The sequence below is a fragment of the Vicugna pacos genome, chromosome 31 (assembly GCF_048564905.1).
Source record: "Vicugna pacos chromosome 31, VicPac4, whole genome shotgun sequence".
Lineage (NCBI taxonomy): Eukaryota > Metazoa > Chordata > Mammalia > Artiodactyla > Camelidae > Vicugna > Vicugna pacos.
The window spans coordinates 4,443,896-4,470,608 of NC_133017.1; the positions used below are offsets into that span (position 1 = coordinate 4,443,896).

At 44.8% G+C, this 26,713-nt stretch overlaps 1 protein-coding gene across 1 annotated transcript in view; it reads left to right on the forward strand.

The window, feature by feature from the left end:
• Nucleotides 1–8,914: 8,914 nt before the first annotated feature.
• Nucleotides 8,915–26,713, forward strand: part of LOC116277476 (uncharacterized) — a 126,840-nt gene continuing 109,041 nt past the window's right edge. The window contains exon 1 of the mRNA XM_072952715.1: nucleotides 8,915–9,132. Coding sequence (XP_072808816.1) covers nucleotides 8,915–9,132 — 218 coding nt within the window. The remainder of the gene's footprint in view (nucleotides 9,133–26,713) is intronic.

Here is a 26,713-nt window from a genome sequence, read left to right on the forward strand (position 1 = left end):
AGCCATGGAGCAGTGTTCAGAAAGGCTGCTGGCCATGAAAATGGAGGAAGTCGTGGGGCACAAGCTAAGGAAGTTGGGTAACCTCTGAAAGCTAGAAAAAAAACCAAAAACAAGGAAACATTCTCTTCTAGATCCTCTAGAAGGAAGGAACCCTGCTGTTAAGTTGAATTTAGCTCAATGAGAACTGTGTTGGATCTCTGACTTCCACAGCCATAAGGTGATAAATCTGTGCTGGTTTAAGTTGTTAAGCTTATGGAAATTTGTTACAGTGGTAATAGAAAAATAACATAGTGGGCGGTAGTGTAAGGGATTAAAGGTCTAGGCTGGGGTGTGGAGAGGATTCTGACATTTATACTGAAAAACAACCAGGTGCAGTGGGAAGGTGTCTTAAGGAAGACCTACCTGGCAGGGCTGTTAAGACGACTGTTTGGAGTGAGGAGAGCATTGGATTAGAGAAATCAATTAAATCTCTACCAGAAAAATAAGGAATAAAATAACAGGGCTTCAGTGTTAGTGGATGCAGGAATGGAAATGTGCAGAGGGATATAAACATTACTTTGATATTAGCTACAGGTTTGATGACTGCATGTTGGGGAGAGTTAGCCGATGTGTGGGCTGAATGTTTGCATCCCCTCAAAATCCATATGTCAAAACCCCATCTCCCAGGGTGATGGTATGGGAGACGGGGCCTTTGGGAGGTGATTACTAGGATAAAGTGAAGTCATGAGAGTAGAGCCCTCATGAATGGGATTAGTGCCGTTATAAAGGGTCCCAGATTGCTTGCTTCTCTCTGCTCTCTGGCCCATGAAGATAGAGGGAAGACAGCCATCTTCGAGCCATGAAGGCTATTCTCTCCCAGATACATTGACCTCAGCCTCCAAAACTTAAGGAACATGCTGGTTGTTTAAGCCACCCGATCCACGGTAATTTGTTACAGCATCCCAGACTGACGAAGACAGGGGAGAATGCCTCTGAGTTTGGCACTGATTGCCTGGAGAATGCTGAAACCCAGGGAAGTGGGCAGCACAGACGATTACCCATTTAATCCTGGCAACGCGGTACGAGATAGAGTCTACATATTTCTCGCTATTTAAAAGGGAAGGAAAAAGAGGCACAAATAACAACAACAACAACAACAACAATAATTTTTCCAAGATTCACACAGAACCCCCTGGAGGCAGAGTGAGAATTTATACTCAGGCAGGCTGACCCCAGAGCCCCTGCTCATAACTACTAAGTCAGATCACCTTGCTTATGTGGATCAATTTTTTTCAAGTGTGATATGAGGGTACTGTGTCCAGTAACTTATAATTTCAAAATACCTCACTGTAAGGGAATCATTAGTCGCAAGGCTTTGCAAACCACAGAAAGCTAGACATACAAAAATAACTCGTTAGGGCAAGATAACCAATAATGTTTTTAAATATTATACTTGCTGAACTTTTGCAATAAAATGTGTATTTATAATTCTGTCTGGCTACAGAATAACTTCATAATCCTGAATGTGGCTGGTGGCTCCCATGGTGGGCAGGACGGGCCTAGAGAATTTAAGTGACTTGTGCAGCCTCGCCCAGGAAGCTTGTGGTGGGATCAGAGCTATAGGCTGGGACTTTTCCTTCCTATCCAACAAGTCCCTTATGGAGGCTTAGAAGCTTCTCCTTTGGTGCTCAGCTGTCTATCCGTACATATGACATCTTGTCAGGTGTCCCAGCCTGCTCCTGAACATCAGCCAGAACCCACTTCTGCTCTTTTCTGGCCAGGTAATACATTCTAGCAACTTCCATTGACTTCTTGGCATCAGTTCTTACCTGGAAGGGTAGTGGCTAGAGATGTAAATGTGTCCACATGGCAGGGTTTTCATACACATAGCAGGAGTTGTCAAGAGAAGAAAACGTCAGGAAGACGAGTGGAAGCAGGTCATTTAAAATACCAAATGGGTACTTTCAATGTATGTTTGTCTTTCCAAGTCCATACTTGTTCTGCTTGTGCATTACAGGCCAGTAAATCGGGAGAGCAGGTTTTGCGGCAAGAAATAGCAACTTTAATTTGGAAAGCCAGATGAGAAGATGGAAGTCAAATGTCCTGGAAAACCATCTCCCAAAGTCAGAATTCAGGATCTTTTTATATTAAAAAGGGGAAGCAGGAATGCTTGGTTGTTGCAAACTTCTTTTATGAATTCTTTGTTGTTAGAATCTTTTGTTCTTGCAGCTCTTCACCTGGGTCAGATCCGTGTAAACCTCCAACAAACAAATGTTATTTCTATTTTGTAACTTGTTATCTTTATACGAATGGAAAAGTGTTAATTTCCTTTAAAGTCAGAGCCTTGAGGATAGGGTCTCCTGTATATTTCAGGCTTTAGGCAACATTGTTTTACAAAAGGTGCAGAACGAACAAGACTAAACCTAGGAAAAAGGGCACAGGTTTAAAGTCAAACAAGTGAAAGAAGTTTTCCCTCATCCTCTGTTCTTTCAGCCCTCCCTGGAGATGCCACTGTTTACTATCCTTTTTGTGCTTTTCCAGATATGCTTTGCATATTCCCACCTATGTATACAAATTCCTTTAAACGTTTACTTATTTTTAACTTATAGGGGTTTAAATCCTCAAGTGCCTTCTGCCCGGGTAATAGAAAAGAACAAATCTGACTCCATAATAGAACTTTTCCTTTGACTTTAACCCTGTACTCTGTCTCCTAGGCTTCATCTTGCTTGTGAAACAATGTTGCCTAGAACCTGAAATATACAGGAGAGCCTATTCTGAAGGCTCTGACCTTTAAGGATATTTAACACTTTTTCATTCATAAAAAGATAACAAGTTGCAGAATAGAAAATAACGTTTGTTTTGCTGGAGGTTTACAGAGATTTGACTCAGGCGGATAGCTGCAAGAACAAAGGATTTTAACAAAAAAGAATTCCTACACCAATAATTTGCTACAACCAAGCACGTAGGAAAGGAGCCTGAATTCTGACTTGGGGAGATGTTTTTCCAGGACATTACTTTGCCATCAAGGTCTAGAGAAACTTGGTATTCCATGCCCCAACACCTGGTCTCCCAACTTACTGGCCTGTCCTGCACTGAGGAGAATGAATTTGGACTCAGTAACACTCCTATCTACCCAGCAAGCTGGGCACTGGAAATGAGGACAGCTCTCCCACACCCAGGGACCTACTGTGAGCCCTTGATGGTTCCCCTAGGGTGGGGTGTGGTTTAATCAGGCGGGATGGGGACTATGCACCAACACTCAGGCAGTATGCTCCCTCTGGGGCTCTGATTTTATACCTCCCGCTCCCCACCAGCTCAAAACTTGGGATAGTGGAGCTAAGGCAGAGATCTTGCCTGCCTGTTTCCCAGCGTGTAAAAGGGGAATATGTACTCTTCCCAAGGTAGTTCTGAGCGACAACACCCTCGGGTGCTTGGTTCCCAGAGCAACAGGAAACACTTCTCCGCGTGGGGGCAACGGACGTGATCCCATAGGGGTTCTGCAGAGGCCTCGACTGAAGGGCTGGACCAGGGAGATAAAATTTGAGCTGCGGGCCTTGAAGTGTTAGAGAAGGGTGCAGAGGCAGGACTGCTGCCTGTTTCGGGGTGCCGCCGGAGGTAAAGATTATTCTCTCCATCTCTGCTACTCCCCTCCCCTCTCCAGATCCCTCCGTTCTCTCTGCACCTCCTATCCATCTATCTCCCTCCACTTTTCCCCTCCTCCCTTCCTCCTCCCATTTTCTCCCTCCCTCACTTCCCCAGCTTCTCTCGCAGAAACCAGAGGGTCGCTGGCACGACTGCGCATGCGTAGTCGGTGCCAGCTGGACCGCGGATTGGAAGCTCCAGCTCAGAGCCGGGGATCGGCCCCAAAGGCTTCTCAGTTCTGTGGCCCGTTAGGCCTTTGGCTTCTGCCCGGGGCCGGGACCTCCGGCTGTGGAAGTGCAAGTTAGGGGCTCCCGGGAAATGTTCAGTCTGCTGGGGGAGGGTGGTCCGCGTATCAGAGCCCGCGAGGGCGCGAATCAACGTGTGTTCAGCTGAATTGCTCGGGCCAGGCCCCTCTGCCCCAGCGCCTCGGTCACACCTGTCCAGGGCCAGGTGTGCACCTGCCGCCTCTCGCCCCAGCCGGGCTCCCCTCAGTCCGCGGCTGGCGTCCCCTTCCCCTCTACCGCCTGCGAGAACTCTCCTCCCGGGCTTCCTCTCCTCGGCCGCCGACCCGTCCCCACACCTGTGCGGGCTGTGTCCCGCGCGGGTGGGGTCTGCGGACCCGGACGGGGGCGGGGGCGGGCGGCTGGGGCTGGCCTCCGAGCCGGGCTGCCGCACGCGTCCCCCACCCAGCTCTCCCTGCCCCATGACCCCGGGGCTGCCCTCCTCTCCCTTTCCCGCTCCCTGCGGACCAGGTCAGTGGCGTGGGCGCTGCTCCCTGGGCTGAGAGCCTCAGGTTGTAAATACCAGCCTCTCCTGGTGGAGTTGGCAAAAGGGAGCGTCAGTGCTAAGGGAGCTTCCGTCTCCTCCCTCAGTGTTTCTGCCCCAGGTAATTTCCTTGAACAATTTCAGGTGTTATGATGGCGGTGCTTGATGATGTCACGTGTTTTTATAGTGCGAGGGATTATAGTGGTGAAAGCAGGGCTTGGCTCAGCTAAAAATGAGCTGAAGGCATGAGGCTGTGACATCCTCCAGGCTTCCCTCTCCAAGGGTGAAAAGTGTGACCGTAGATTTTAGAAAGATAGTTACAGTCCCTAACTAGTCCAGCCCAGCTAGTGTGTGTTAACAGGAACAGCACCACCAGAGGCCTTGGAGTCCCAGGGACATTGCAGTCCTAAAGAGCTCCTGGCACAGTTTGGTTTGTTTTGGCTTTTTGTTTTTCTTAAATTGTGCAGCAGACTAGTTGTATAGAGGGGAAAATAATTGTCAAGAAATATTTTTTTTCATATAACAGCTTTATTGTGATTTTGTTCACACACCATGAAGTCCATCCATTTAAATGGTACAATTCAGCAGCTTTTAGCATATTCACAGTGCTGCAACCATTATTATTCCAGAACGTTTTTTATCACTTCAGAAAGAACAGTGGAAATCAATGACCTATCCACCCTTCTCCAGTGGTGTTTCTAAAGAAGTTTCTTGGCTGTTCCTGACCATAAATTAACTCGTTACATTCCATGAAAAATCTGGTAGGAATTCTAATAAGAATTACATTGAACCTGTCTATAAAAACAGGAATAATTAATGTCTTTATGGCATAAACTTCTTCTACCGTTGAATATATCTGAGACCCTAAATTTTCATCTGTCCAGAGCCTGGCCCATGGGAAGTCCTCACAAATTGTTGGGCTTGTGAATGATGAGATTCTATACATTCTTAGTTGCAACTGTAGCTTTCTACAGAAGAGAAAAGTAACCTCAGTGAAGCCAAGTGACACTCTGATGGTCAGAAAGGGTGACAGTCAGTGCTGGAGTGATCCAGTGGACTTGGTGTTTGCCACCAGAATTCTCCACCACCTACAGCTAAGGGGATTACAGTGTTCTTTTATTTTTTTAATGACTTGCTTTTATTTTTCTAATTATTTTTTATTGAAGTGTAGTTAACTTACAATGTTAGTTTCAGGTGTACAGGAGAGATTCAGTTATAAACAGATGCATATGTATATACATAAGTTTTAGATTGTTTTTAGTACAACTCATTACAAGAACTTGAATATAGTTCCCTGTGCTATATAGCAGGTCCTTGTCATTTATTTTATATTTATTAATATGTATCTGTTAATCCCCCCTTTCCTGCCTGCTAAACACAGTTTGTTTCTATGTCCATGAGTCCATTTCTATCAGCATTGTTTTTCCTAGTTAATATATGCTGCTTGGCGGCTTTCAGTTTCAGTAATTCCATCTTATCTGTGGGCGTTTTACTTCTGGTGGGCCTGTATGTGGTTTTCACAAGTGGTAACAGAGATCTGTATTTGGGAGAACTCCAGGCCTCGTGTAGTCCCTGGTACAGAGCACCCACTGAGCTGATGCTTGAACTGGGAAAAAAACACAGTAAATGTTAGAATTTCCACTATGATTGAGACTTCCAGGTTTCTATAACCTCTTTAGCCCACCTAAATTTTGGCTGCACCCAATACTGGATAATTTGGTGGAACTTCATGGTATGGTGGTGTAGAGACAGGGCCTTGTATGCTTCTTCTCTTTCCTTTTTCTAACAGTCAATCTCCTGGGTCTCCCAGATCTTCCCACAGTGGTGCCCAGGGCTGGCTTGGTGCTGCACTCAGGCAATATTTGTTAATAAGGCCCTTTCCTCATCTCTTCTCAGTGTCCGTTTCCTTCTCTGCACAATGAGACCGTAGACTAGGTAAGTGCTTTTCAGTTTCTTTTAAAGCCATGTTTCCTTTGAGAAACAGAAAATGCAAATCTCTCCTCCCATCCCAACTGTTCAGATTTTGATATGTCCTCCAAGGAGTGACAAAGTTCTTTGTGGAAAACTGATGTGATTGTGATTCCAGGTGGCACAGAAAAGACTCTTCAGAGATTTATTGCAGGGAAAGGGCAGAAAAGGGGCTGTATGTCACACTTTCTAGTGTGAGCACTGGAGAAGGGGATTGGGTTTAAATACAGTGTCTGATGTGGCCTCTCTCTAATCTTGCACAATGTGATAAACTTCTCTCCCTCAGTTTCTTCATGTGTCAAGTTGGGGTGATAGTATTTTAGGGTTTTTGTGAAACATTATACACATAATCCATTTGTGTCTCTTTAGAAACAAGAGCTGCTAGGGCGTCAGTGATTTCTTTGAAAAAAAAAATCTTGTCCATAGCACTCTGTCTGTGTGTATTTTGAAGTTCCTGGAGGGTGAGTGTTGAAACTAAAGTCCATCGTCGGACAGGTGGCCCTTGGTTCTCTGTGCCCCAGATTGCCCCCTCCTCCCCAGTCCTCTTCCTCTCAGTCCAGGATGAAGTTCCCTTGTAGATTTACACAGAGGTCTTGTGGAAATGGCTTTTCATTTTATTGTTTCACAAAGGAGGGCTGCCATCATGATCTCTGTGGTCAGGTTTTGGTGAACTGAAGGCTATGCAATTGGGGGTTTCTATTTAATAAAAAGAAAAATAAATTACAAATACAAACTTAGACCTAGGTTGGTGAGAAGGGCTCTTGGAAGTGGGGACCACTAGATTTGTTAGCTTCAGTTGCAGTGGCCTCTGGCCACGAGGACCCATCCTCGTGCTCTGAATTTGGAGGGACCAGTGGATTCAGTGGGAAATTTAACTGAGTGTATCTCATGGTCTAGGGATTGTTCTATTTGTGCTGTGTGTTCCTTATTTGAGACAGTGAGCTCATTTAACCTCAATATCCTCTTTAAAATATTAGACTTTTAATTTTGTAATGTAATGTAGATTCCCATGTAGTTATAAGAGATAATATGGAGAGGGCCTATGAACTCTTTGCCCAGTTTTCCTTAATGGTTCGATCTTGCAAATTTCGGGTACAATTCATTACTGACTCACTAACCCTTTGAAGTTTGTGTTATTGCCTTCATTTCTATTCACGATTAAACTGGGACTTAGAGAAGCACACAGGCCTGCCCAGGTCACCCACATGGTTAGTGCAGAGTTGGGTGAACTTGGGCTTGGGATTTCTAGGCAGTACCACTATGATGGTCTATAGCAGGGAGCACCATTCACTTTGCTTGTTTATTCATTCATTCAACAAACATTTATTGAGTAACCTCTGTGGGTCAGATGCTTTCATAGGGTTATCTGATTCCTCAGCAGTAATGAGAATCAGGTTAAGTTTTCTTTTTTTTAAAGAAAGTGAGAAGTTATAACCCCCACCAAAGGTAATATAGCTCATAAAGGAGCGATAGTAAATTTCTACAGTCCCCCCTTTTTATGCAGGTGGTACCCTAGGCATTTTAATTTGCAAACTTGCGTAATCCAGATATATTCTTGTAAGGCAAGGATTTTTTTTTAATTGAAGTATAGTCAAGTTTACAATGTTGTGTCAATTGCAAGATGTTTTTTGAAATTTGAATTAAAAATATTTTTTGAGGAGGGTAAGTATGATTGTTTATTAGTTTCATTTTTGAAAATGAGGTACTGGGGTTTGAACCCAGGACCTCGTACATGGTAAGCACGTGCTCTACCACTGAACTGTACCCTTCTCCCCAAGGCAAGTTTTCTTACCCATTATTCTGCAGCTTAGGAGTTCAAACAAATTGGAATTGAAATCCTGATGTTTAGATCCCACTGTGGTTCTTTTCTCTATATTCTACTTAAAGGGGTTTGGAAAGCTGTTCCTTTGTTCATTTCTTTATCCAGCAGTTTTGAGCACTGACTTTGCATCAGGGTCTGGCTAGGTACTTGGAAACAGAAAACAAGAAATGACACTGCTGTGCAGGCGCAGCAAGCCTAGACCAAAAGCTGGGTAATGTGATCCGAGCTACAATAGCCATGTGCAGACGCTGAGGACAAACTGTACCCCAGGCTTTGCTTGGGCTTCCCTTGCCTTCTGGCTGGTACACACGAGGTCACTGCAACCCAGAGGGGCGCACAGCCCACAGAAGAGTATGTATATCGATCTCCTCTCACCTCTCTGCAGGGACTGCAACATGAGCATCCCTGACTACGTGCAGTGCGCTGAGAACGAACAGATTCTCCCCGTGATGGTAAAAGCCGTTGGGATCATCTCAGAGGAAAATTTTTTTGCATCTATAAGCGAATCTCCTTGGTGAGCCAGATCAGCCCGTGCGGCTCCCAGTGGGCACTCTGTATCCACTATAGGCACCACTATGCGCCCGAGAATGAGTGGAGAAACTTCCAGACACATTGCAAGGTCGTGGGCCTTGCCACCATTATCGACTGCCTCTCGGCCAAGGCCTTCGAGAAGCTCCACGTGCAGAGGAGCTGTATGGCACCTCGTTAATGACTCTCAGCTCTTTGTCTTTGTGCTGTATGGGGAGGTGTCCGAGCAGACGCGCACCGACGTGGCCTTCAATCTACGAGGCCTGCAGGCTGGTGGAGAAGAGGATCGAGGACTTCACTGAGTCACTCTTCATCATTCTGAAGTCCAAGTGGCTGGATAGGGCCCCCAACAAGTCTGGAGACAAGATCCCCCTCCTCTGCACCTTGTTGGAGAAGGAGGACTTCATGGGACTGGACACAGAGAGCAAGTAAGCCTACCTGTAGGACCGGCCGCCCTGGCTGTGTGCCGGATTGCTTCCCTACATCCAGGAAGGGATCAGCAAGGAAGAAGGCTGTCTTGTAGCCAAGGGTGGAGGAAGGTGCAGCCCGCCGATTTACAGACATTTCAAAGTGAATCCACCTTTGTTTCAGAGAGATCCTTTTAGGGTTAGTGTGGACACTTCCTCCCGTTTTTCAGCCAGGACCACTGTGGGACCCCTGGAGTTTCTGTCCAATAGAGTAGCAACAGCCACTGATGCTAGGAGCGCTGAGGAGGAGGCTGGTCTGAGCTGACATGTGCTGTAGGTCAAATGCACATCAGACGCTGAGGCTTGTCTAGAAAAAGGAATGTATTCTATCTTGTTACTTTCTATATTGATTACATGTCAAAATAATAGTATTTTACATACAGTAGAATAAGTAAGATCTGTTCTTAAAATCAGTTTCTAATATTTGTTTTTTTGTTTGTTTGTTTAATTTTTAAATGTGGCAACTGGGAAACTTTCTTTACATGGATCTCATCTCATTTCTGTTGGGCAGCCTGTCCTGGGACAGTCTCATCCCTTTGCTTATAGATGAGATGCTGAATCCCGAGACGCAGAACGAGGCGCTGGTTGAGCTGCAGCTGGAGCCAGTGTCTGCTGCCTCCCAGGCCCAGCACCTGCAAGGCTCAGGCCCTCTCTCCCTGCCCGACAGCCACCATGCCAGGTTAGGACATCAGAAACACCGTCAGGGACTTCCGAATGAACTCCTTATGCAGGGAAAGTTGTGTCACGGAGTATAGGACAGAGCAGGGAAAGGTTCCTGCTCACTTTGCCCCTGTGATTAGGTCAAAGGCCTCACTTTGCCTCGGAAGTGCAGACGAGCTCTTCTGGGCAGCCTACCCCCTCACCCTCTGCTCTGTTTCCCATGTGTCTATCGTGTTGTCCCTCGGGCAGTAAAGGTTGAGATGCCTTTGCCGAGAGGTGGTTCCACTTTGCTGGGGAGAGTGAGGGAAGTTGTATTCCCCCGGCCTACGGCCTCGGGCTTTGAGTTTGGGGAGCGCTCATGGCGGTCCCAAAGGTGACGGTCGGAGAACCTGGCACGTACTGCTGGGCCCGCTGTGGAGGCGGTGCTCTGTGACTCTTGAACATACCTAAGATCAGATCCTACTTTCTGGTTGTTAGTCAGTTGGAGGAGAAGATTCCAGAGAATTGATAAAAAGAATGTCCAGACCAGCCCTGTGAGTGAGAGGCACAGGGGACCAGAGTCCCACCTGCGTGTGGTGTCTGGTGAACTCTGGATGAATTTTCAGTTCCTCCCCGGACATGCCTCTGTGGCTTAAGGAAGGGGCAAGGCATGTCGTGGCCATGATCTGTACTTGTCCTCACAGGGCCCTGTGATCTACATGTCCACACTCCCCTTCTGCTCCTTGGAGATTAGGTGGCAGGTTTAGGAGCCTGGGCACTGCTGAAGGCACAGCTGCCAGCACCGGGCTTCTCCCAGACTGACTCCGTTCACCTCACCTGTCACCTCCTGCTGAGCCCCCAGGCATTAGTCAAGGTAGGTACATCGGTGCAACGTAAGCAGGGACCACCTTATCCCCCTGCACACACTGGTGGGTGAGCAGTGGAAGCCTGGAGCCCTGCCCCAGCCCCCTGGACAGTGCTTCCTCTTTTGTCATAAGAGGCAATGGTGACATTTTTGCTCAGCAACTGCTTGGCTCTGAGTCTGTAGACCCACCAGAGAATGCCAGCTTGTTTTTGCATTTTGAAGTCTGCCCTTGGGATTTGGCGGAGTAGCTGGATGTGTGCTTAGCCCATAGTGGTTGACACTATCCCCATTGTTTACCCAGAACCTCATGTACCAGGCATGGCTCTCGGCATCAAAATACAGCAGCGCATTAAACCTCCCTCCAGGTGGGTCTCTCTGTTTTGGTACAATAAGCGCCCAGCCAGCATCTGAACGTCAGTGAGATAACGCGGCCAGTGGGCTCGGGTCAAGCACGTTCTTCTCCAGTCAGTTTTACTCCATTGTTGCTTTTACTATTCCACAGTCATTAATTTATATAGCAATGCTTTGGTGCAGGATCAGAGCCTAATTCTCTCCTGCTACTCTTGGTGGCAGTGAGTAAAACTGTCCAGCCTGAAATGCGACAACATTTTGTAGCTCAAAAGCTATCTAGATGCATGTAGGTGGAGTTTAGGTTAGGGGAGCTGATCACGTTGGTGTCCCCGGCAGCGCCGCTCCCCACAGTCTCCTGCATTCCCTGGAGCAGGAGGTTAGCGTGGGTCTCACCGTCCCCGCGTCCCTGGCCTCACAAACTCAGCTAAGCTCTTGTACAGGCTGTCAAAGTCATTTTTGTTCTTCTGTGTTTCTAATTTTCGCTTGTTCCTCTTTTCCTTTTTCTTTTTTTCCTTCTTCTCTTGTACTGCCCAGTGAGGATGTTGTTACATCTGAAAAAGGTGGGCTGTGCACACCCTGCATTGGAAATAGCCAGATCGCCCACCGTACTGTCTACATCACTTTAAAAAGCAAAAACTTAACAGCTGACTTGATTCATGTATTATCCTAGTCATCTATTTATTTTGTAATTTTTTGGAATATTTGCTTTCTTAGCACATTACCCACTGGTGTTTGATACCTGTTAAAATCCTTGCTTTGAGGAACCTGTTTAGTCCTCCTTATATTTGGTGACAAATGCGCCCTTATTAAGTTTGTTTGTTTTCAAGAAGTGAGATGCGAATTGATTTAGGCTGCTGCTGAGGGATTCTTTTCCATGGAGTATTTAAATTGGAAAGTCAAAGTCTGCAGCATCTTGCTTGATTCGGCTTTTACACAAACGTGCTCGGCATGTGGTTCCTGGCTGTCACTGTGTGATGTGCGTGACGGCGTTTCCAGGCCGGCGGTCACTGGTGAGGAAGTGGCCGGCTCGGGGGTGAGCAGCTGCAGGGGACGCTGTTTGAGGAAGCAGTCACTTTTTTTTTTGCATTCAACTTCCCCGTGCCATTTAGTTAACTTTGCCTTCATAAAGGAGCAGTATCGTGTCTAAAATCCATGCCACTCTTTTGTTCCCTTTACGAGGCTGGTTTCTCTGAGTATCAGGACTACATAGCCTTCTCCGAAGAGGCTGGCTCACTTGGTGGACAAATGGAGCGCTAAAGGGGATCGAAGGCTCCACTCTGTTTCAGCCAGTGGGCATTCATAGCCGGGTCTGTGGTTTGCCTCAGCAGCCGTGCTGGCCTCCCTGCACCGGCCTTTATTTTAACCCATGTTGGCAGTAAATAGCTGACTCCGTGTCTGTTGCAGCTGATGTCCACCACTGACGGCCGTGTCGTTAGTTTGTGGTAGTGAGACACCAACACCTCAGTCAGCCGTGGAGGAAGATGCTTTGGCCGACCTAGGACGTTGCATTCTCACCCCCACCATGGTTCTTCTCACCCGGGGGAAGGGTTTGGCCACCACCATCATGCTGACCATGAGGCCTTGTTTCTTCTTTCATACTCTGGTCCAAATGTCGACTCTGCGTTTTTCACTGACTTGGTCTCGTTTGAGACAGGCCAGAATTTCTGAATGAGTCCATCACATTCTGGGTGGGGAACAGAACAGAAGTAAGTGTCGCAAGTTGAATGAGTTTAGGCTGTCTGGGTTGGCAAATGCAGGCTGGGATCTGTGATGACTGGGCTGTGCCCTGGACACAGGCCTTTCCTGTGGCTCCTGAGAGCCCAGGGGTCGGAGTGAGAACATCCTTGCCTGGGCTCCTCCATCCTCTTTTGCTCACTGGCAGCTGTGTCTGCTCACTAGGAGCTCCCCAAGACCTCGGGCCCTTCAAAGCTCAGACCACAGACAAACCTTGAGTCCCTTCTCCTGGGCCTCCTTTGTGAGAATCCAGTGCCTTCTGAGGTGACCCTTGCCAGGAGATGCCTCCCTCTCCAGGGAGCACCCTTCAGAGGACTGTGACTCACTGCACACTGCTGTGAGCTTGTGGGGTTCCGGCCGTGGTCCCTGCAGAACCAGACTTGAGATGGGCTTAGCGACGGAAATAACAAGACTGATTCCAGGGCAGGGCCGGGGGGAGGGAACAGGGGAAATTTAATGTGACCTCAAACACCTAGATGTGTGCTGGGGCTGTTACTAAATTGGGAAGCCTGGGAGATACCTGCCAGGAATCGAATTCCAGAGTAAATGCTGGACATGAGGCATTTTTTAGATGCCATTTGTCATCCAAGTTAGGACTTCAAAGAGGCACTCGGGTCTATGAGCCTGGGGATCAGGTGAAGGTGCCGGAATAGCGATACACGTTGGGATTCGTCCTTCTTAGCTGGTGTTCACAGCCTTACATGTGGGTTAGCACTTCTCCAGAGGTGCAGACTGAGGGTGGGGGAGAGCAGGGCTGTGCCTCGGTTGGAGGAAAGCCCAGACCATGCAGCTTTGGTGTGTCAGTCAGCGGCGTTTGGGATTTTCACAGCAATGCCATTTATCCTTAAGGGGCCGGGTGGTGGGCAGGGCCAGCCAGGAAGAAATCTGAAGGGAGGTTCGTGGCCACGTGTGTGTCTTGGGACGTTGCAGAGTCTGCAGGGTCCAGGAGGGTAGACTACTCAGAAGCTGGACTTGGAGTGGGGAGTGGGGAGAAGGTAGTCACACTTAACTTTTGAGGGAGGGAGGGAGGCCTAGGGAGTCCCCACCCTACCGGACTCGATTTCCCATGAGCAGAAGGCAATCATACAGGATCTGAGATGAAAAGGGATGGGTGCTGGGAGGGGAGCCAAAGTGGAGAATGGTGCTTGGACTGTTCTAGAATAGTCTCCCTGTATAATAGAGTTAAAACAACCCAGACTCTAAAGAATATTGATAGTAACTGGGGAGGAGGCAGTTTTTCTGGCCTCCTAAGGGTAAGTTATATATCTGGGGATACACAGAAGAAACGGGCAGTCTCTTGCTGGGGCTTGATCCTTACCAGAGGCAACAGTGCAAGTTTAAAGGGAGACAAGGGCAGCGGAGGGAAACTAGCCAGGCCCCGTTTCAGGTACCAGGCAGCCGCCCTACTTTCGTGTTGCATTCAAATCCATGCCTCCCAGGTGTGCGGTGGCAGCCCCGTTTTGCAGATTGGGAAGCCTTCTCAGAGGGGTTAAGGAATTGTTCCGTTTAGTGGCTAGTAAATGCTGTAGCAGGATTCAAGCATGGCCTTGTCAGACTTCAAGGGCATGTTCTCTCTACTAATTCCTGTTGTACCTGGAATGGTGAAGTGAGTCAGTTTCGGAGCCTTTCAGAAAATGTACGATTTAAGTGCCTCAGGACTGTTTCACAAAGCTCAGCGTTCTTTGATGGTTTGGAAGCACTGCAGTGCTTTACACCCTACAGATGTAAGGTTTTACTCCTTTGACGATAACGTGGTTGCAAATGACGTACAGGTGCAAAACCAGACTTAGCAGCTTCTGAAGGGAAACTCTCCAGTTCTCCCTTGATAGGCTGTCTTCCGCGGGATGTAACTCTGCTGCTGCTTAGGCCTGAGGTTTTCGTATGGAGTGAGGGTTTGATAACCAATGTTAACATAAAATGATCAGATGGAGAAAATCGACGTTGGCAATTTATTTTTGGGTTTCATTAGAAAAGATGCATTGTTGGTTAATAGCCCATATAACGTATGAAATTGAGTACAGAACATTGCATTTCTTACTTTCTACTTACAAATGTGTTCTATTGTAAGGTTGTCTGCTTTGAAAATTCAGCTCAGACACTAGGGCCCCTGTCAGTGTGTTGGTGTGATTGCATTTACACAGTGCATGTAATCTGGGCTTCCACAGCCCCAAACACTGCAGTGCAGAATCATGGGCTGTAGCAATCACTTAGTTACGCAAATACTTCTGAAACTATATGATTCCAAAAAAAAAAAAGAGAGAGAGAGAGAGAGATTGCCTTTATCAAAGTTCCTTTGGAATTTAACAGCATACTGTTGTTGAGCAGCTCTGGCTTGCTTTATATATGAATATATACATTTCTTTGCATGTAACTTGGTTCTTGGACTAAAACACCAAGCTCTTGCTTTCCATGAGCCACAAAAATCGTAGCCAAATGACACATGTATGAAACATTTTATCCTTTTTTTCTGAGAAAGGATCCTTAAATTTGGGACTTGGGCTCTGATTTTGCTTTTTGCTCTTCCCACCCCTCGTCATCTCACTCCTTTTTCCCACGTGGCCTCCAAGATGTCATGGTCTCAAAGGAGTGGGTGGACAAACACCAGTTGGTTGCCATGCAGTGCTGCTGTAGAAGAAGCCCAGCCACAAGCTAAAGGGTATTATCAGAGAGGACTTCCTGGAAGAAATGGGCTCTACATTCAGTTCTGAGGACAGACTAAGAGTCAGCCAGGAGAAGGAGTCAAGAATGTGGCTCATGTGGCAAGTGTAGCCCGGGCAGAGGCCTGGAGGCTTGTGGCTGGGGAATCGTGGAGACTGCCCTCTGTGGTCCAGGGTGGAGGGTGCCCTGCTGGGGAGGACACTGGAAAGGGCCTGGGAGGAGGGCTTTGGAGGATCTTGGGTTTTACTAAAACTGACACAGGAAGCAGTGAATGCTGTCAGCAGGAAGTGACCCTCAGGAAAGGTACTTCTGGTTTTGCTTCTGATATTCTACAGACAGAAGGGCCGGGATGGGTGAAAGCAGGTATGTCTCTCCCTTTGAGACCCACCCCGTCATTCATTTATTTATAACACGTGCACTTCTGAGTGTCTAGGGTAGAGAGGGTGGACCTACATTAGTAAGCAAAATGCATTAGCTTCTTGGGAGCTTAGCAGTGTCAGAAGTTGACTTAGCCTAGAATGTTCTAGGAACAGAGGAACAAAGTGGGGAGGTTGGAGGGAGGGAAGGCTTCCTTGACAAACAGTCAAAATGAGCCTGGAGGCAAGTGGGAATTAGGAGCAGGTCAGGGGGCCCCTGAGGTCACTGGGGACCTGGGTACTGAGGTGAGGCTGGGCAAGCAGGGTCAGGGGTGGGGCTAGAACTCTACCAGGGAGCCTCTGAAGGGTTTGAAGTGGGGTTGATGTAATCAATTTTGTGCTATGGGAAGGCTGCCCTGGCTCTCTGTGTGTGTGTGTGTAGCGGGGAAGAGGAGGAGGGTGCCACCAACTGGCGGGGTCATTAGAAGACTATTCTCAGGCTGGGAGACGACCAGTGGGAGAGGTATGTCTGGGCTGCTTGGGGACGGCAGGGGCAGTGTGTATGCCAGATTTCCTTATGGGGCGGGCTTGTTAGCGGGGCCACTCTAGCGATACCTTGTGGCTGGAAGAAAACAGATGGAGGCCGCCAGGTGGACTTTCTTCTCTCCTTCCCTGCCTTGTGTGATGATCTTAGCTCAGCCAACATATGGAACAGAAGAGCTAAGTTCCAGGGTAGCCCAGGATTTTATTGCACTCGTTCGAGTGAGATCAGATAGGACATAAGTTTGTGTTCATATCTGCATGTTCACTTAGCTAGAAATGTCCCGTGTTTTGGATTTCCATAGGGGTTTTTATTCTTGATAAAAATTGCTTTCTTGGTGAGAGGAAATTTAATACAGCTGTGGTTTTTCTCAAAAAGAAATCATACCTTTTAAGAAATATAATATTCAAAAGAATCGGAATATTTAAAAATGATAAAGTAAGGTTTTGGTGTAGTTTCTTTGGTTTCTGAGTTAATGTGGAGTTAGAGCCTTTGCATTACTTAATAGCACATACTTGTCAGTATTTAAATAGCTGTTAGTGGGCGCACCAGGCCCCACCTCTCAAAGAATCGCTAAAGTTTGCTCTGAAATAGTGAAGTCATAAAGCTATTATTTGCAGAAGCCAAACAGTTGGTTTATAATCTGCAGCATAGCTCCCTTTATAAAATAATAATAGGATCAACATTAAGAAAGTGGAAGATAATTGATTTTCTTTTAAAGCTGAAACATAAACTTTCTTGTGCTAATGTTGCAACTGGAAATTTTGAAAAGAAAAATCCTACTCTAATAACATCTACGTGGAATACATATATGCCTTTCACGTTTGTAAAGTAACTGCGCAGTGGTTTTTGAAGTCAGGACCATTACACCACAGATACTGGCAGTGACAGTTGCTGGTTTTCAATGGAAGAACATAAATTTGCCTTCTTAGCTTTTTAATTTTTTTGTAGTGAGTGGGTTGAGTAGTGCTTTGTCAGTATGATTTTGGGGCAATTTGGGGGCAGAAGTCATGCACCAGCAGTGAGATATTTCCATGCATTTTACTTTCTGAACATCAACAGGGCACATCTGGGGTTGGTACCTGCAGGCTGGGATGCTGCAGGACTCCCTGATCCATCACCGTTATGTCCTGGAGCTGCTGCGGTCAGTGAATTGTTTTCTGTGTCTTGGAGGTAAGGTGGTCTGATGCAGATGATCAGATGTGTACTTAAAGTACTATTACTTGAAATAAGAGAAACCTAGGAAACTGGCTCTAACAATAAAGGCTAAGGGAGAATTGTCTGAGCTGCTTGAAGTGGGGAGTCTTCTCAGGTGACTCCCTCACAGTGATCCCTTTCAATATCCGCCCCAGCCCTGCACGGTAGACCTGCTGAAGCAAGCAAGCACTTTGCTCAGAAACGCAGTGAATTTCCTTGTGCCTCTGTTGGTTGGCTTTTTTTTTTTGAAAGCACATCTTGCCCTTTGCTTAAATGCCATCCCTGCCAGTCACCTCTTACACTCATTCTTCTGGACCTGGAACATACATAGCTGCTGAATGGATGAACAGAATGTAGTATCTCCATGTAGTGGAACATTATTCAGACGTAAGAGTGAATTAAAAAAAATAATAAAAGCGAAGATGAAAAAGGCCTCCTGCTCTGGGAAGTACACCCTGACTGTTCAACCCGCCCTTTTCCCTTTGAAACCCAATCCCTTATACTCCACTCTACTCTTTTTGATAGTACTTACCACCTTCAAATAAACTTGAACGTTTTCAAAAAAAAAAATAAAAGACAGAGATGCTGATACCACTTCAACATGGACGAGTCTTTATAACAGCATGATAAGTGAAAGGAACCAGACACAAACGGCCAAATATTGTTGATTTCAGTGATCTGAAATGCCAAGAAAAGGCACGTGCAGAGGCAGAGAGCAGGTGATGGTTGCAAGGGGCTGGGTGGAGGGGTGTTAGGGAGTGACTGTTAGTGACAGGTGGTTTCTTCTGGGGTGATGAAGTGTTCTGGAAATAGATGGTGGAGAGGGCTGCACAACCGTGAGTGCGCAGAAGGCAGCTGAGCGCTGTCTCTGGGAGTGCCTGTTTTTGGGGCGGCTTTATTTTGTTCTCATCCTGCAATGTGAAGGGTCATCTTCTGCTGTGGCCGTTCTACTCCTGTGAGTGGTGAGGCTCAGAGACTTTGCAGAGTCATGTTTCTTTTTTCCCCCTTGCTGAGTGTAGGCAAAAAAAGTTTAAGACTGAGAAAGTGCTCCATCTGCAGATATGTCTTTCGGGTTTGTATGGTGTAAAAATCTTGAGAGCTTTTTAATCTTTGAGGACAGTCTGTGGGGGGAAACAGCCCGTGAAGCCTGGGTGAGACCTTGAAAATCTGTGCTTCCCTCCCTGACATGGGTGGGGATTTCACCCCCATTCAGGCAGTGAAGGTCCCAGACCCGTGAGCAGACTTGACAATCGTGAATATTTACGTGTATCCGCTGCTTCATCTTGGATATTAATTTCAAGCTGAGTCAGTTTGTGGCGGCAGCCTCATCCTACATCAGGAATTTATAGTATCTGCTCTTTGAGGTGAAGATCTGACAGACTTGATTATTTAACAGTCTCGAATTGATATCTCAGATTCCTTTGTCAAAAGCAAAACAGCAGAAATACAGACATCCTTTAATAACAATGTGACGTGAAACGGGTTTAGTCTCTATGCCTCAGTGGCCTTATCAGCGGGTGGAGATGATAACAGTGCTTCCCTCAGATGGTGAGGGGGGAGTGAGAAGCACAATGGAGTCCTTACACGAGATGCTCATGAATGACCGAATTTAGTGCTCTCAGCCTGGTGAGGTCTCAGGGGCAGAGATGTCAGAACAGAGCAGTCCTAGCCGGAGCTTGATCCACGTTGGCAGCTGTTACGATCAGTATCACCACTGTGGGTTTTCAGGTAGTTTTAAGACTTGGTAATATGAATTCATGAATAATGTTAGAAGACTAGACATCTCAGATCCAATTTACATAGTTCTTAAGATTTCCTCTGAGAAATGGATGGTTTCTTCCCCATCTTAAACCTGAGATGAGTCTCTAAAAAAATTCTCTATTCCTCCATCTTTTTGCTTTAATTCTCCATTTCTTAAAAACAAAGTTTTTAAATGGAGTTAATGGGGACTGAACTGAGGGCCTCATTCTTGCTAAGCACATACTCTCCCAAATGAGGTATAATCTCCCTCCTGATCTTTTTTTAAATTTACTTTCTTCGTATTCAGAGGTCAGAGGCCTCTAATTCTTTATCTGGAGACTTGTCCATGAACCAGTAAATCTATAATTAATGGACAAAACTTAGTTTATTAAAAAAATCCATATAATATTCTGCAATCCACCCAAAAGGAAATGCTGATTGACTTAAAATGTTTCTCCTTTAAGGTGATTTCTCCTGTTTGGTCTAGCTTAATTTGTTAACAGCCATCCTCATCATCATAATGACGAAACTCTCTGTGAGTGGACACCTACCTAAGGCTAAAATGCTTTCCTCATGTTTTCCTTCATAGCAGGTGTTTGAGGGTAGGTATCAGTGTCTCCTTTTTTGCAGCTGAGGGATTGAGAGATGGGCCAGCTTGTCCCAAATCACACGCAGCTGGCGGTGGCTAGCTCGGTGCTGTAATCCAGGCTGCACAGGATACATTCTCAATTTCTCCTCTTATCAGCCTCCCGTTGAGTGGTTACCCGAACCCCTGTGAGTCCATAAATGATCGATTTTAGCGATCTCAGCCTGATGAGGCCTTCAAAGGAGAGACACCAGTGAGAATGTGAGATAGAGTGTCATAAATTAAAATTGTACATTTCACAAATGTTTTATTCTCAGGTAATGACTTAAAAAGGTATTTTTTTTTATTTTAGTGCTTTGTAAGCACTAGAAACAAAACCTTTAAAATAATTATTGTGCAAAAGAGAAGTTGGCTTTGAAAGTCGAACCTTTGCTAATGATGTTACTTGTTTTTCTCTAGTGGTGCTTATTGACTGAAAAATTTACAAAGACTGAAATGGTTTTATGTAGTCTTAATATGGAAGAAAAGATTGTCAGTGAGTATTGTAAATAAAATCCTGACTCTTTTCTTTCCTGATGATGAATATGTTAGTTGTTTTCATGGCTTAAGTACATTTCGTCATTTGTGAAATTTGAGTAATATCGTTTACCTTGTCTGACTGTGAGAATTAGACGCCTTGTATACAAAGCACCCAAGAGGTGCTTAATAAAACTGTGCTGTCACAATGACAGATATTTTAGAGGGATCAACTCTGAATACTAAATAGTGTCGCTTATTTCTGATGCATATTCAATATGTATATATATGATATATGTGAATATGCCTTAAACTAACAAGGATTCAGTTTTTTTTTAGTGCAGTATGAAGTTTTAATGAAATCTGTATCATTCTAGTGAGACAGGGACTAGTTAAATTGCCTTAAGCAGACGACCTTGAAGATTATTTACACAGAATGTGTATTGTTACAACTCCGAATTCATGTTGCCGTGTAACCATCCACTCAGACTTTTAAATTCGTGGGAATCTGACCAGAACCATTAAGTTTAGAAAAATCCACATTGATAATTTTCAGGGAATAAGCTTCTCTATTTAGTGATTAAAGAAAATTTTGATTTTTTTTCTGCACTCTTAACAGGTTTTAAAATCTAAAATTTTTATTTGAAATGTCACTTTTTTAATAGAGAGAATTAAGCTCATGCTGTTTTAATATGTAAATAAATGTTTTTGTTTTTCAAGAAACGTGTTATTTCCTGGCTCTTTGAGAAATATTTTGCAAGATACTTAGATTACCTACTGTTGGAAAAATACAGACTTGACTTTTATGAACATTGGCATAGTACAGATCTGTTGGTTTATTCTACAGTGCAAGACATGAGGCCTAGGAAAGATTTGCTGCTGATTGCCAGGAGGAAAGATCTAAGATCTCAGTCTCCCCTCCTGTTAAATTAAGTAGCTGGACTGAATTCTTTCCTCTTCTAAGATGAGTTTCCATGAGCCTATGTCTTTTTTTTATATTCAGGAGTATTAGCAATATCATATTAAATACTGAATACCCCTCCCTTCCCCCCGAAGCAAAGTGTAGTGTGTGCTAAATAAGCTTTTAGTTATCTGATTCTCCTTTCTCACCCTACAGGCAATTTTTGTGTTGCACCTTTCCAGGCAACCTGGAAGGTCTTTTTAGCGATAGGTGGCGCTATTGCACTTTCTAACCGTCTTAATTTTCCTGTTTGTAAAAGAAGGCTTAAACAAATTTATTTTATTTTGATTTCTTTGCTTAATGCTTCAGAATAGCCCAATGTCCATTATGTCTGTCTACCTGGAAAAATTATTCTGCTTATATCTTAGTTTTATTCTGTCATCTCGCTGTGAACATTTTAGACTTGCTGTGCAAAGAATGGCAAAATCGGACTTTTCTTCCAGTGTTAGAAACCAGTGAGCCGGGATTTTATAAAACAGCTAGAAGCGGCCTCTGGAGCAACTTAAAGGTAAAAAGTGTGTTGAGTTCACTGAGCATTGACCCTGCCGCTGTGTGTTAATTGGTGGTAGGAGATTTGGTGCATATACGAAGGGGTGAAGTGCTTTGACTTATGTTTGCGTGCACGCGCTGCCACTGAGCCACGTGAGCCTGAGTCAGTTTCTTCTGAGTTTTTCCCTTGCATGTGATTTGGGGATGCTCGTATCTGCTTTGTAGAATTGTGAGAATTAGTAATTATGTAAAGTGTTTACCACAGTGGGTATGTCAAGAGGGCTCTTAAACTTATAGCTGCTGTTTTGTGTGAAGCCATCATTTGAGAGTCTTTGGCAACTATTAAGAAACAGGAAAATAAGAAAAGCTGGTTTTATGATGAAAGATATTTGAGGAGGTTTCATAATTCCTATACCTATAATTTAGCATCACCAGAGTCAGAACTGTTACATAGTCGCCATGAACCAACGTTAAGCCACAGAATTTTTTGTTACTTCATATATGTCTGGGCCTCAGGGGATCCAAGTTATACACATGTTGTCTCCAGCAGCCAACTGAGAGATGACACAAAAGACAAGGCAGGTGATAAATGTCTTCTTTGTTACTGATGAAGCCACATTCTCCATGAACTTCAGGGCTGTGGGAAAATGCGTGTCATGATACTGTGTCACAGAATTAGAGACTCACCCTGTCCCAGCTTTCTCTGGGCCACAGCGAGCCTTCCCTTGAGAGGCCCTGCCCCTTCATGCACAGGGCTGTCCTGCCATGGAGCTGAGCATCCTGGGTGCTTCCAAATGGTGGTCAACACTGGAGGGAAAGGAAGGGTTTCACATGCCCTGCTTGTCTCCCCAGACTCACACATCACTCTGTTAGTGTGACGAGGTCTAGCTGTGGGCCAGAGGTCAGGGGTGTGAAGGGAGAAGTACTCTCTATGGCCCAGAGGAGTGGGAAGAGGCATCCCCTCCTTCAGTTTAAACAGGTGGTGGGATGGAAAAGAAGGGTGCACCCCAAGTGTTTATAAAAGGAGAAATAAGGATTTCCTTTGTGACTTAGTCTAGCCAGGAAACACAGAAGACGATTAGAAAGGAGACTTGTAAACCACTGTATTTTTAAGTTGACATTTGTTGAGAACCAAAAATGTGCTACATTCTTTTCTGAGGGTTTTACAGAAATGAATCATTCATTCTTCTCAACAAGCGAGTAAGGAAGGTTTGATTGTTATCCCAGGTTTACAGTGTGGAAATTAAGGCACACAGAGGGTAAGTAAGTTTGCCATGGTCACAGAGTTAGTAACTGGCAGAGCTGGTATTTAAACCCTGGCTGTTTGGTTTTGAGGCTCCCAGAGATGGGCTTTGGGTGTTTAGATGTATCTACATCCCTGGATTTCTGTACGTCTGTGCATCAGTTAGCCCAGAAAGGACAGAGAAGGGAGAGTTACACAGGTGCTCAAAGTCGTGTCTCGGCCACTGTCCACGAAGAGTGCACCGTGATTGCCGTTAATTGTTTTCCAGGCAGAAGATCTGTTTGTATAACAGAAATTTAGTCCATTGAGTTAATCTAGAAACCCTTCCTGCTCTGCTTCTGTCCACGCTTGCCATGTGACTGCCCGGGATTTGGCCGTTGAGGAGAAAATGTACTCATGGTTGAACTCTGATATCGCAGGCTGGTTCATAGTTTCACGTCTTCTGTTACATTAAGTTAAGTTTCTGGTTTTCTTGCATCAATGTCTCATGAGTTTGGTTAATGTGAAACCAGTCCATGGGAGCCCAGGGGTAATGACGGTATAATTTCTTAGAACGTTGTGGCACTTCTAGCCGTGCAGACCTGACTGGAGGATGTCCGCCTTCCTCACTGATTTCCCGCAAGAAAACGGTTGTTTCCAACCCCCGGATATGAGGCTGGGAGCTCTCTGAGTAGGCCAGTCAGAGTCCAAGTCCAGCAATCAGAAAATGATGAAGTACCTGGAAGTGGGTTTAATAGAAGTAAGGGGCTTCCAGGCAGTCCGATGGGTTGTTCGAATAATTTGGTGAAAAGCTGTCCACTGTCTGTGGTTTAGCTGCTTCTTTGCTGTTGAAAAGTCTGGATTAGATGAAGGGATTTTAAAAAGCAGAAAGGAGTGATTTCAGGTGGTACATCCACACCGGGCAGATGTGATTGGTGACCGCCTGTGTGAGGCATATACAGAATCTTACAAACTTCACAAAACAGTTTTAAAAGCTCTGCCATCTGAGTGCACTTCATATGGGGTCCAGTTTATCACTGGTCGTGCTGTGAGGGCAAGTAACTGATGATGGCAGAAAGAATATGGAGGCATCAAAAAGGTCTCAGTCATGTTCCCTTTTTAAAGGATGTGGCACAGTGTAATATATTTGAGCTGGTTTTTCACTGAACAATTTTTAGTGTTTTCTGGGACTCCCCAGTTCCCCAAGGTTCCATGCAGCTGGGTGTCCCCTAAGTGCAGCTCTGTCAGCGCTTGCCCTGGGGTGACGTGGTGTCACGGGGAGCAGGGCAGTCAGCGTCCCCTGCTCCTCCGAGCTCTGTCTCCTCATCCGCAGTGCCGGGTTTCTCATCCGTGTCTACTTAGCAGGGTTGATGACAATCACACGTGATGGTTATCAGGTGTGATTTGTGGTTGTCTCTGTGATTGGTATATAGTCAATATTTGATAGAAACACTTGTTTTTTTATTGTAATTACGGCTCCTCGATTGCAGTGGTTTTTAGTCTATTTTTTATAACTATATTCTTATTTTTAAATATGACCTTATTTCTATTTATTTTTTTGGAGGTACTGGGGACTGAAGCCAGGACATTGTGCATGGTAAGCAGGTGGTCTACAAGTGAGTAACACCCACCCTCCTTGTCTGCACTTAAAAATAAATATTGCAGTACACAAAATAGATCTTAAACACCATCATGGGACCTAGTCTCTGTATAGGCAATTGAACACTTATACTATATCAATAAGAATATATGTTGTTTGGACATACATTTCTGAATCTGTTAATGTGCTTAAAGATGATCACAGCTAGTGATAAACACAAGACTTGGATCCAGTACTTCTTAGGGTCTGTTTTGCCATCAAGGAAAATTACATTCTACAGAGAAGGCTAATTGGGTCTCTTTGATATTTGGATGGTTTAGCAGATGATCAAGGCTTTCAAAAGCTGACAGTTTTGTATTTTAAACAAACTACAAAGTTATCTTCTAGAAGTTGTAAGTCCTAAGCTTGTGAAGTGCCCAGTAATCCAGGGGGAATATGTCTGTGTCTGTGTGAATGACTGTGTGTGTGATTTCAGGAAGGTAGAAATAAGTTCCATATAGACTTCTGATATATTTCTCCTCTACTTTAAGATGTAGGCTTATATTTACACAAATAACTTGACATTCTTTTGTCATTTGGCATATTGGTGGAAATAAGTCGTTCTCATACTTATTTCAGAAGGGTTGGGAAGCATGAGCTAAGAAAACGGGAGGAGAAAGAGGCAGGGAGGCACTTCACACTTCATGCATAATATGAGAAACAGTAACTTTTCTTTTCTCTTTTCTTCTAAAGCAAACTGGCACTGAATTGTAACCTGCTATTACTCAGAATTGCTTTTCTGATCAGATACAAGTGCCTCAGATGTTTCAAGGCAACATGAATGATGAAATGTGTTTTAGCAGTTATCTTTAAAAGTAGTTTTATTTTTCAAGTAAAAGGCTATAGACTGTTCTTTCTTCCAGCGTTACACGAAGTTCTCATTGATCCAGGTACATGATTTATGTGCTTAGTTTCTGTGGGTTTTTTTGGGTTTTTTTCAGTGCTTGTTTCATTGTGGTGTGAATGAATGTTTAAAATTTCTGGATTTTGATCTTTAGAACATGCTGATTTATCAGAACTTTTAAAAACCTGATTGTTCTTTCATCCTTGTTTGGTGGGGCACCCTATTGGTTACTGTTGTCTGTTAAAGAGGAAAATTCTTCCTCTAGCCTGCAGTTCATTAAGTGAATGGTTTGCAGTGTGCCTTTAAAATTCATTGAGTGTGTTGAACATGATTGTCCAGTGAATTTTGAATTGACTCACATTAATGACTTTGTTTCTTTGGCTTTTGCTCCTCTCCACAAGAGTTTGAATCCTCTGTTGCATTTTGTATACGTGTTCTTCACAGGGGAAGAAATTTTGCATTTTTTACAGAGGTGGGTTTTCATTACCCCTCTGAATGCATTCTGTAATTGATACAACAAAAATCTGTTATTGCGGTGCTTAATAATTTGATAAACTAGTTTTTGGCTTAATCAGAAACAATGACAGAGTGATAATAAAAAATAGGAAAACCTTCCTTCCTTTGAAGAATAAAAATCAGGTGGTCAGGCTCACCCATGCTTTGTGCCAGACACCCATACTCTCATGTCATTGTGTATCATGATTCGGAGATGGAGTTGTTTCAGGTTTATAGATTTTTCTTTAAACATTTGTGTTGAATTCTTTCTCGAGGCTGATGTATCCTGTTGGGTTTGTTGAAAGTTTAGAAGGGAAACAAATGCGTTTTTTTGGTTTCGGGAAGTCTGAGTTGCTCATGATAAAAAGCTGAGTGTGGGCTGGGAAACAAAGTGACACTCCCTCTCCTCCCAGTTGAAATTGATGAACAATGAAATCAATTAAGTGTATCGGTATTGGACCAATAGAAGTTAGCGAGACCAAACTTGCTAGTTATGCCCAAAGATAGTACTGAATTCACCTGCAGAATTAAGTGCTTTACCAAGAAGCAGCAGCTTAGAGCAATCAGAAAAATCAGTAAAATGATGAGATATAAAATGAATATAATATCTTTTATTTCTGAAACGTTTCTACGTTAAGTTGTGTAGAGCTAAAATTAAGTTTCAAGCACCAGGAGTTAAGAATGTGGGTGGTTCTGTATGATCGTTATT